Below are 12,177 nucleotides of genomic sequence, written 5' to 3'. Positions count from 1 at the left end.
TATATCCAAAGATAGCATTAAATATTGTATTCAAGATGTACGAGTATATAACAAATAAAGAAAAATAAAGAAAATAAAAAATATAAATGTAAAATAACAATTATCCGCAAAAACAGGCTGTTGTTACGATGGTCCGTTTTTTACGAGTATAAGTATAATTTATAAAGAAAAGAGGACCGCTGATAAAATCGGCGGAGGTGGTGGAGGGCCTCTTTAGCTCGTTTTTGCTAAATGATTTATGTTGCTTTTTCAAGAGTACATTCTTGGGAAGCATTAAAAGTTTATCTTGGTAGTCAACGTGATAATAAACAAATTAAAAATTATGTATATAAAGAAATATATAAATAATTCCTTTTACTTTTTAAATAAAAAATAATAACATAAAGGTACTTAATAATATTAAAGTTTTATATCGTTTTGAGTCTTTACATATTATTTAATTATGATTTATACAATTCCAATAAATTGTGTCACACTGTGTGTGTCGATTCATATAGGCATTATTTATTATTACTTAATTTTAAATCATTTTGAGCCTTTACATATTACTTATAGTATTTACTTTTAAAAAGTACAGTATTTACTTTTTTTTAATGTAAATTTTTATGATATTAAAAAATTCTAATATTACAATGTCAAGGTTATAATATTTTTTAAATCAGTAAAATAATTAAAGAAAAATGTTCTTATAAGTTAAAAGTATTTTTAAACTTGTATTACATAAATACTTTAAATAATATTACATAAGCAACATTGTATTAATTTTAATTTATAATTTATTTATGAATAAGTAAATTCTTAATTTTTATTATTTCTTTGTTATTAAATAAATAATTTTAAATGTTTTAACTTTTTAATAAAAATATATATTTATTTATTTTAAAAAATAATTATTTATTAATTTATTTGATTATTTTATTTTTGTGCATATATTGTTTATTATTTATTATTCCTTATCCTTACTTTCACTCTGTGAAAGGTATAATGAAAAAAAGATATAATGGTATAATATCTCAAAAATGTTCAACACATCTTATGTTTATTGAAAAACGTATTCAAAAAACATCCTAAAATCTTTAATAACATCCTCTGAAAAAATAATATAAAAGGGTAATATATGAGAAGTGGATTAGGCCTAATGGGGAAACCACTATAAAAAAAACGCATCATACTATCTACCGCAAGGTGATGTGGAAATGATAGTGTTTTCAAACTGTCATTTTCTTGATATAGAAAAGATAAAAGAAAATTATTTTTTAATATATGATTTTACGTTACAAGCTACTCACATGATCATTTATTTTTAATATAATTAAATAAAAAAAAAGATTGAGCAGTTATTTAATATTATTTATTATTTAAAAATAAAAAAATTTTCTGACTTATATTTCTAATTTAATATTTTGAGTTTTTGAAATCTTAGGAACAACATTTTATATTATTTAATATTTATTACGAATACGTTTTAAAAAGAAATGACCAGTAGAGCTAAGGTACATAGCTGTACCTATCTACACGAGCCATGGTGAGATGAGCGGTGACTGTTCGCTCTTCACCCGTGTGAAGCTGGCCTCCCAGTATTATAAAATCGATTCTTTTCTTTATGCATTTGTTTGCTGATCGTTTATTCACGAATTCTCAGTTGGAATTTTCGTTTGCTCACCCTTAGTTCAAAAGATTTATGAGCAAACTAACGATGAGCAAACGAATGCATGAAGAAAAAAATCAATTTTTTAATTCGATACCGAAACTTAATTTTCTTGTATCTTTTAAATTAAGGATGAGCAAACGACAATCGATTGATTGTCTGTCTTTATTTGTCTAACGAATCGATAATAATGGACTTAGGGAAGATTCGAACCAAAAAATCATGGACATTACCGACACGATCGTGGACATTGGCTACATAGTTCAATGTCCATGTTTTGTGGACATAGAGGCGCTTCAAAATAAAGTTGCAGCTAAATCCCGGGCATGGCCGCTCTCAGGCTTCTCTCTGCTATGCATTGAAGATTGAGATTGAAGATAAAATTGAAATTTGACCAATGAGAATAAAGGAATTTTAGCTTCTACTATTTTGGTTGGCCAAATTTTAATCTTTCAATTTCTAATCTCAATTTTTAATGCGTAGTCTGATTCCGGCTTTACGACATATCTCCATGAAAGTCTAGAAAGTCTAAAAATTCTATAATGCAGGACAAGAAGGAATAGTGACGTACGATTGGCCGAATTTGAAAACATCGGTGAGGTAATCGATCGATCGAACCAACTGCCCATCCCTTTACTCCCATTTATCGATAAATTCACCGAACGCGATTGTATCGCGGCCATCATAGGCTCAGTTCAGTGAGTTCAGTCAGTCGGGTTTAGTTCAGTTTCCAATAGTTTCCAGTCGGTTCGAGTTGGGTCGGTGATGTTAACGTAGGTGTTCATTACGCATTCTAGAAAAAATCACGGCATAAAGGGCGTGTAAAATGCTGGAGTGCCGGAGTTCTCCGACTCTTGCCTCGGTCACGGTCTCGGCCTCTATGACGCTGTCGGGAGCGATGAGCGCGTGGAACGCAAGTAGCAGCGTGCGGATACAATAGATAAGAGTGGCTTAATCGAAAGCAACGAAAGCATCGTATTGCCAGAGCAAGTCGAAGATGTCCGCGTCCTAAGGAGTCGTGCCGTACCGAACCACGGACGGCCGATCTTGGCCAATTTACTCGTGATTGCTCAGCAGACGATGCTCTTTGAAAATCCTACGAACTTTTCTTAGAGACAAGCGTGAGTGATTCTCAAGCATTCGGTGAAATGTTTTCGTCGCCGGCGTCAGCGGTGGGCGAGCCATCGGGCTACGATTTTCAGAAAGAGGAGAACGCTGCCAAGTGGAAGGGAGTGTTTGTCAACTCCCTGCGCAAGGTACATCTTTCGCTACTCCGATTCTGCTCCGCTCCTTGTCGCTTCATCCATCCCTCTCTCCCTCCCCCGCTCTCTCCCTCCCCTCCCCCCTCTCTCCCCTCATCTCACACTCTCTCCCTCTCCCTCTTTCCCTTTCTCCCCGTCTTGTATACTTTGCTTTCTTGTCTTCTACTATCCCGTTCTATCCCCTCCACCTTTTCATCCCCGTCTCTTCCCCTCATGTTTTGTTCGCACCAACGCTCGATCATTTTTCGTCCCAATGATTTTACGTCGAGGCTGGATCGATCAACGACACTGACCGACGTCATCGCCGTGCGCGGCCACCATATGATTTCTCAAATGCTTTCCTGTCAACATCAGCGATTGGTGGATTTTTTTATATCGTACTCACGCGTCTATCTCTATTCTCTGACTGTCGATTCTTTTGCCAACTTGTCTGTTCCAAAGTGTTATATTTTATGATATAATCTTATATATCTTTGGTTAGTGATATGTAATATGTGATAGTAATAATAATATGTTGTAGACACGTTATAGATATAGTTTTAACCAAAAAAATATTATTTTATAGGTACTAGAACAAGTACATCCTAGTCTTGAAGCTCGGCAAGATGCCTTAGACTATGTGGAGAGTTTAATTTTAAGAATGCTAGGCATGCTTTGTGGTCATCCGCCGCCTCAGACTCCTCAAGATGTAGAGGAAAGAGTAAGACGGACATTTCCTACACCCATTGATAGATGGGCTCTTCGTGACGCAAGAGACGCTTTAGAAAAGGGAAAAAAGAAGTCGCCATTAGTACTACCAGTTGATAAGATTCATCAATTATTACAAAAGGTACATACTATATGTCACTTTATTCACACATTTATATGCAAATTTTAACATTCAAGGATCTTATGTATCAAAACAGTTTGATTATATAATATATTTTTTTAATAGGAAGTATTACAGCACAAAATTGATTCACAAGTTAGCTTATTTGTAGTCGGAGTTTTGGAATATATTTCTGCTGATATTTTGAAGGTTGGTAATATTCTAAATATTAAACGGTTCTAGGTTCTCACTTGGTTCTATTTGAAAAGAATTGTTTGAGAATTTAAGATTACTTTCGTTTCAGCTAGCTGGAAATTATGTGAAGAATATTCGCCATGTAGAAATTTCGTGTGAAGATATAAGGGTCGCGATGTACGCGGATATGGTAAGACATTGTTTGTACAAATGTATAATTTGTGTTGTATCTCTGTACTGCACTTTAATTAACATATACTCTGTATCATGTCTTACTATTTACATTTTAAGACTGATTTGAGTTTATCCACATATATACATACGTATACATATATTTTCATATTTAAATTGTGAATATTACAATATACACAATGTAATATACACACGTAATATATATGTATAGATGTTGTGTAAGTATATCATGATATTAATATAGTTTTATCATGTGCTACTTTATATATCGAATCAGTCTTATAAAATAAACACACACACACAATGGTATATATAGATCACGAGGCTTGTATACAGAAAATGAAAAATTAAAACGAGTGGAACTATATTGCATTAAATATGCAGTAAATACAGTAGGAAAAATGTGAGACCTTGCTAGTAATAGCTTATGATTTGTCATTTTTAGATTCAAGTTTTTTTTTTATTATATCACATTTGCTTAATTTATATTAAAATGTATTAGAAATTCTCTAGTTTTAGTTTGGTAAAAAAAAAAACCAAAATTGTAATTTGTTCTAAATTTAAAATATCTACTACTAGCAATAGGTAGTGCACTAATGAATTTCAAAACTAGCTACACACACTAGGCTAATTGTGGCTGCATATATTCTATGCTTGGTTACATGCTTTCCACTAATATATAACAACTTCAACCATGTTCATTCTTCGCTCATGCTGTTCTAGGTGGTACGTACTCATGATTGCACAGAAAAAATTTAAGGTGTTACAATACTTTTTTGCTATCTTTATATTGTTTTCATAAAAGTTATATGTAGTCTTATATTTTATTTTTATTTTTGTATTATTTCTCAATTAAAAAAACTTATTCTATTATATATTTTACATTAAAATTTATTGGAAAAGTTGACATTGATAGCATTCAGCACTACACGCTTAATAAACAATTGTACTAATTGCATCCATTGTAATTTTTGTGACATGCAAGAAATTAATATAAATATAATATAGTTTATAATGAACAAAATATATAATTATAATGTTGCAAGATATGCTCAACATATAATCTTTTTTAAATTATTTCTTTTCAATTTGTAAACATAAATAAAATTTGTAATGTTTAAAATTTTAGAATTAAGGGGAAATACACTACTCAAAAAAAATTAAAGGATCACTTGTTCCACCTTACAAAAATAAACAAATTTCGAGATAGAATAACTTCGTAAAAAATCATTGTATCGAAATTTTTAAAAAAGCATTTTAAAGCTTGAAATCTCTACTTTTCAGACCGGTAATTCAAAAAATGGTCTTACTGATATTTTGTGAAGTTACACTAACATAAATAAAAGTGCGTCAAACCTCAAAATTTTTTGCGAAGTTTGAGTAGTTCCACCGCACGAACTAAAAATTGTGCACAAATGCAGTTGACAATTTTCGAAAGAATGAATCTTTACGTTTAATTTGCTTTTTTATCGACCTCTGTACGATTTTTTTACCGAGTTATTCAACGTTGAAGCAAAAAGGTCATTTTTACTTCAACGTTAAATAACTCCATATACAGAAGTTAATAAAAAACTAATTATAGGTAAAGATTCACTCTTTCTGTAAACCGCACTTGTGCACAATTTTTACTTGGCTTTGTGGAACTTCGCAAATTTCGTAAAAAATTTTTGATTTGATACACTTTTATTTATGTTTGTGTAACTTTACGAAACATCAGCAAGACCATTTTTTGAAGTATCGGTCTGAAAAGTAGAGATTTCAAAGCTTTAAAATGCTTTTCTAAACATCTCGATACGATAATTTTTAACGAAGTTATTCTATCTCAAAATTTGCCTATTTTTGCTGGGTGGGATAAGTGATCCTTTAATTTTTTTTAGTAGTGTATATTCAGATACAGAGTTAAATCTTAAAAATTCTCAATGAATAATATATCTTGGTAATTCAATTATTTTGTGTGCAAATATTGTGTATCTTATTAATTTTTTAAAAATATATAATTCACTTGTTTAAAGAACTTGCTTGTTAATATATTTATTTTATACATGTGCAGAATATTTATATCTTAGCATCAACATCAAACGTTAGAGCAATTTAAACATCAGTAAGCTTTCTCTTAAACTTTTTCATATTTCTCCCTTTTTTTATAATTAACTGTAGAAGAAATATAATTTGTTTAACTTGCGTAATCTCCTCTATGTGCTTTTATTCCTTTTAAGTGTAGAGAATTAATATATATAATAAACATTTTGTTATACGAATATTATTTATACTATGTTTATGCTAATTATTGTAGCATGCGTTTAATATTTATGTGAATCGCAAATATATCGACAGAAAGTATTTGAACAGCACGTACAAATTGTTATAGAAAATTTTTAATGATTTAAAAAATCTTTTTTAATTACTTTTGTGTTTCGTGCTATTATGGCTATTTTTGTTATTGATCAAGAATGATAAACATTCTAGCTATTAAATATATTTTATTTATTATTTCTTTTTTTGATATTGATGTTCAAGGATTTAAAAATGTCAGAAATAATTATTTCTAACACAATGATATTTATAGGTACTGATGGACATGTTTTATCAAGATGATTGTACGGAAGGTCCGCAAAGCAGTTTGGGCGCAGTTGTTTCGCAGACTTATGAAGAGTCTGTTCGAGATCTCATTCATGATGAACGGCATTACATCCGTGACTTACATATGATTATCAAGGTAATACATCATTAATGTCGTTAATGAAATTGAAATTTTATGAAAAAGAACTACAAAATTAGCTTTCATTATTAGGTATTTCGTGAAGAAATTGCGAAGTTATCGCAAGATAAAAGCGAACTTGAGACGCTGTTCAGTAATATTACAGATATTTATGAAGTTACTATGACATTACTCGGCAGTTTAGAAGATATAATGGAAATTACGGAAGAAAAGCAAACCCCTACGGTTGGTTCGTGCTTTGAAGAGTTAGCAGAGGCAGCAGAGTTCGATGTTTATATAAAGTATATATTTAATACATTATGCAATGTATATATATGTATTATAAAATTCTAATTATATTATATTGTTAGATATGCAAAAGATATTAATAGTTCAGCTAGTCGAGAAGTTTTAACAAATTTATTATCAAGATCAGAAGCTAGTACAGCTTTGCGAGCAGCAGGCCATGGTTTTAAGGAGGCTGTTAAATATTATTTGCCAAAACTATTATTGCAACCTATATGGCATTGCTTCCTGTATTTTGATTATATAAAGGTAGTTTTACATTTGTTGCATATATATATGTATATATATATCAAATTATCTTTATAATATATAATCTATTTTATGTAATTTTAAATCCTAGGTTTTACACAAACGCACATCTAATACAGAAGATAGCGAAACTCTAGAACAAGTTCAAGGGTTATTGAGACCACTACAAATGGAATTAATGCAATCTGTAGCAAGTCTTCCAAAAAAGGATAAGGGCTTGCGAATGCAGAGCAGGGCAAGGAGACAAGCGGCACTAGAGAAAACTAGTGAACTACAAAAGACTGTGGATGGTTGGGATCAACGAGATATTGGGCAGTGTTGCAATGAATTTATTAGAGGTAACAAAGAAATATATCTTTTTAATTCTCGATACTCGAATAATTGTTGATGATTATATATTGATAATGTTTACACAGAGGATACATTGAAAAAGGTGGCTAGTAATGGACGGAGATTAACAGAAAGAAAAGCCTTGCTATTCGACGGTTTATTAGTATTGTGTAAACCAACTGGTAGTAAAAGAGTCAGTGTTACAGTTGCAGCAGGTATTGTTGCAGTCGGTGGACATTCAACTCATCAAGGTGAACTTCGATTGAAAGAGAGACTTTTTATTAGAAAAGTCGATATCATCGATAGAGAAGATACCGAAGGTAAACCCATGCATAATTTTATTATAATTTTGTATTGCATTTGTGATTTCTTATATTACAATTAAAATATTTTTATAGAATTAAAAAATGCTTTTGAAATTGCACCAAGGGACCATCCTAATGTTATTCTTGTTGCCAAATCTGTCGAAGATAAAAATAATTGGATGGCAGATTTAGTGATGTTGAATACAAAAAGTATGTTAGAAAGAACTTTAGATAGTATCCTTTTGGATGAGGAAAGAAAGCACCCATTGAGGCTACCCCCATCTCACTTGTATAAATTTGCTGAACAAGATAGTCCAGAAAATATTGTTTTGGAGGCCAGAGAAAATGGTGGTGTCCCTTTGATTAAGGGTGCAACTTTGATAAAATTAGTAGAAAGATTAACTTATCATATATATGCTGATCCAGCTTTTGTAAGAACATTCCTTACTACTTACAGGCAAGTAAAAATAGTGTATTTTATTAATCTCTTTTTTTACATGTTAAATTATTTATTAACGATTTATTTTATAGGAGTTTTTGCTCCCCTCAAGAATTATTAGCTTTGCTAATAGAACGATTCGATATACCAGATCCTTCATTAGTCTATGGTGAAGAAGAAAAACCTTCTGTATGTAAGACAGTCAGAGAAGATTGGAAAAGATATAGGAAAGAATTTTGTCAGCCAGTGCAGTTTAGAGTTTTGAACGTTTTAAGACATTGGGTTAGTATATCTTCTAATTTCTGCTTACAGATTTCCTTAAAATTGTAGTTATTCTAAGTTTTATTTTCTTACATAATTTTTCTTAGGTGGACCATCACTTTTACGATTTTGAACGTGATAGATATCTTTTGGAAAAATTGCAACTGTTTTTAGATACAGTTAGTGGTAAGTCTATGCGGAAATGGGTTGATTCAGTAATAAAAATTGTGCAAAGAAAATGCGAGCCGTCAGAACAACGACCTATCACATTTAGTTTCGAACGATCTCCTCCATCAATTGAGTGGCATCTTAAAGTTCCTGAGGATGAATATGGAATACTTACGGTATTTATATATTATAGATGATTTTATTCTTATTTTTTTTTGTTTTATAATAATACCTAATACTTTAATGTATTTATAACAATATTAGTTACCGAAATATATAAAAATAACTTAATCGAACTAATGTACATACTTTCACCTGAAGAAGTGATAGTCTTGCCTCAGATTGGTTGTATATTACATACTGCGGAACAACATCATTGTTTGCAACTCTGAGTAATGTTTAATTTTATATTGTATTGTCGCTGATGATGATCCGAAACGTAGGATCGAAATGTTTGACATAATATCTATGTTATAGATTTTAAGATTAAATTTTTACGCACTGCTAACAGCGTTGACTCTTAATAGCCTTTGTATTTACTTAATTTTTTGTATTGTTTTTGAAAAATAACTTATATTATTTACAGTTACATCCTATCGAATTAGCAAGACAGTTGACACTGTTAGAGTTTGAGTTGTATAAAACAGTAAAGCCTTCCGAGTTAGTTGGATCTGTATGGACAAAAAAGGATAAAGAAAAGACATCACCGAATTTGTTGAAAATGATTAAGCATACAACAAATGTAAGCTTTTATTTCAAATTATTATAAATATATCGTGAAATACAAAATGTTTATTATGTTTTATATCACATTAATTTGATTTCTACGTGATTTTTTAGTTCACAAGATGGTTAGAAAAGACAATAGTAGAGGCTGAAAATTTCGATGAGAGAGTAGCCATTGTGTCACGTGCAATCGAAATAATGATGGTGCTGCAAGATCTCAATAATTTTAACGGTGTTCTGGCTATTGTCAGTGCTATGGGATCGGCTTCGGTTTTCAGATTAAAATTTACATTTCAAGTACGTTCAGTTCATAATACATAAATAAGTCAAATTTCTTGTATCAAACTATTTTTTACATTTATTTTTACAGCAATTGAATGCAAGATTAGAAAAAGCGTTAGAAGAAGCAAGAGAGCTTAACAACGATCATTTTCGAAAATATCAAGAGAAATTAAGATCTATTAATCCACCTTGTGTACCATTCTTTGGTAAGTATTAGTCATCACATAAAATGTGTAATTTTTTATTATTAAAAATTATAAAAATTACACTTTTTCTCCATTCTTAGGAATGTACCTGACTAATATTCTCCATATTGAAGAAGGAAATTCAGATTATTTACCGGGAACGGAGCTTATTAATTTTAGCAAACGCCGAAAAGTAGCAGAAATAACTGGTGAAATACAACAATATCAAAATCAACCCTATTGTCTTTCAGTGGAGCTTAAAATAAGACAGTTTCTTGAAAACCTATGTCCTTTTGATTCCAGTATGAAAGATGCTGATATAAGTAATTATTTGTATAATAAAAGTTTAGAAATAGAACCAAGAGGATGCAGGCAGCCTCCACGATTTGTGAGTATTTTTTTTTTAATACGATGATATAATGTATAAAAATTGTTAGATTTTTGCATTTTCTTAAATTTTTGCAACAGCCGCGTAAATGGCCAGAATTAAACTTGAAATCGCCAGGAATCAAAGCTAGAAGCGGAAGATTACCAGCTCCGTTGCACGTGGTAACATCCAACGTAAGATTACATGATTCTTCAGCGGATACGCTTTCCCACGAATTACCAGAAACACCTCCACATGGACCACAAAGCACGATTCCACATATAGTGGATCACAGCGTTTTTGCGCCTGTTATGTTTGGTATGTATCTACACTTAAATCGTATATCAACAATAATTATTAATGTAAAACTCATTGTCTTTCTATAGCAAATTTGCCACTTCCGGCATCACCTAGTCCATCTGTCAGCATATCGGCGCTTTCGATTCCTTCGTCAAGTAGCCCTCAATCGCCTGGTCCTGCCTTTACTCATCAAAGTAATCATTTCACCTTTAATGCCAGCACTATAAACATGACAAGTACTCCAACGTGTCTACCGTTGCCAGGTGGAAGCCCCAGTGCAATACCAACGCCGTCATCGCCCGATATACCTCCTAACCAATGTCCACCACCTCTACCACCTAGAATACCATCTAAACGACGAGAAAATTCATGTAGCGAATCACCACAACAAGTAAGATTTTAAGATTAAGACTTATCTAAGTTAAAAAGTTTTTAAATCGTGTTATTGTTCTAATTCAATTTTTATGAAATTTAAAAATATTGTGAATTTAAATTCTCTGTAAAGAAACTGTTTCGAAAAAAAATTTTTTAATTAAATTATATTTATTTTATTCAATATCTGTATTTACTAATTTACTATTTTATCATTACTTGTCATATTGGAAGATATAAGATTTTCAAACTTATATTATTTTAGAATAGAAATATTTTGCATTGAACTTCATAATAAATAGGACAATATGTTATTGTAATTTTCTTCAAGAAAGTGAAAAATTTGCTTCATCAAATGTAGGTAAAACAAGTTTCAAACAGACCAATTCTTCCTCCGAGAGATGATATCTCTCCACCGCCGTTACCGCCACGACTTCCAGCAACTCTAAATTCAAGTAGTTCGGCATTACTGACGCGCCGTAATTCTACGTTAGAAAATACAGGCTGTACAGGCTGTGTTGTTCATCCACGGAGACATATGTCTTTCAATAGTCCTAGCCCTACAAAACTTCCACCAACGCAGCCTAACGGTGAGATTTTATATCTGTTTGCACATTCATATATATTTATATAGGATGGATATTTATTTTCATATTATTATGTTTTAGGATCAGTGACACCGAAGTTACCACCAAAACCTTTACCTGGACGTCCACCTACTACCATGTTTAATTTCAGTGCTCCTCCTGGACCTAGCTAAGTGTTGTCTTTCCTAGTTTTATTTTTTTACCTTGTTGGAACAAACATTTACAGTTACAGCTTAGTCAATTCGGTGAGTAAAGCTAAAATTTTTCTTGTTGCACAAATTAAAAAAACAATGCCTATAATAAATTAATGAATTTCAAATAAAAAAATCATTAAGAGGATGCTGGAATGACTAAATCGTGAGGACATTGCAGATCAATATAAATCTTCCAATTTATCGAACAGAATAAAAAATCCTTTCACAGGATTGAAGTAGACGCAAAATAGGGTATTGGTGCAATGAATTTTGTACTAAAATCGGAAAAAAGTTAAAAGCTTA

General features: G+C 31.3%; 1 protein-coding gene across 1 annotated transcript; it reads left to right on the top strand.

The window, feature by feature from the left end:
• Positions 1-2,796: 2,796 nt before the first annotated feature.
• Positions 2,797-11,922, top strand: Sos (Son of sevenless). Its single transcript, XM_018542478.1, has 20 exons — positions 2,797-2,904; positions 3,476-3,739; positions 3,845-3,928; positions 4,023-4,103; positions 6,672-6,821; positions 6,897-7,105; positions 7,175-7,358; positions 7,450-7,696; positions 7,775-8,008; positions 8,087-8,450; positions 8,525-8,714; positions 8,801-9,037; positions 9,448-9,603; positions 9,702-9,884; positions 9,958-10,075; positions 10,156-10,442; positions 10,523-10,739; positions 10,808-11,112; positions 11,455-11,683; positions 11,762-11,922. The coding sequence occupies exons 1-20, from the start codon at positions 2,797-2,799 to the stop codon at positions 11,851-11,853; spliced, it is 3,939 nt and encodes a 1,312-aa protein (XP_018397980.1). The 3' UTR covers positions 11,854-11,922.
• The last annotated feature ends 255 nt before the right edge of the window (positions 11,923-12,177 follow it).

Source organism: Cyphomyrmex costatus, unplaced genomic scaffold, assembly GCF_001594065.2.
Source record: "Cyphomyrmex costatus isolate MS0001 unplaced genomic scaffold, Ccosl1.0 scaffold332, whole genome shotgun sequence".
NCBI classification, from domain to species: domain Eukaryota; kingdom Metazoa; phylum Arthropoda; class Insecta; order Hymenoptera; family Formicidae; genus Cyphomyrmex; species Cyphomyrmex costatus.
Note: the sequence above shows the minus strand (reverse complement) of the source record. Positions and strands in the feature narration are given on the sequence as shown.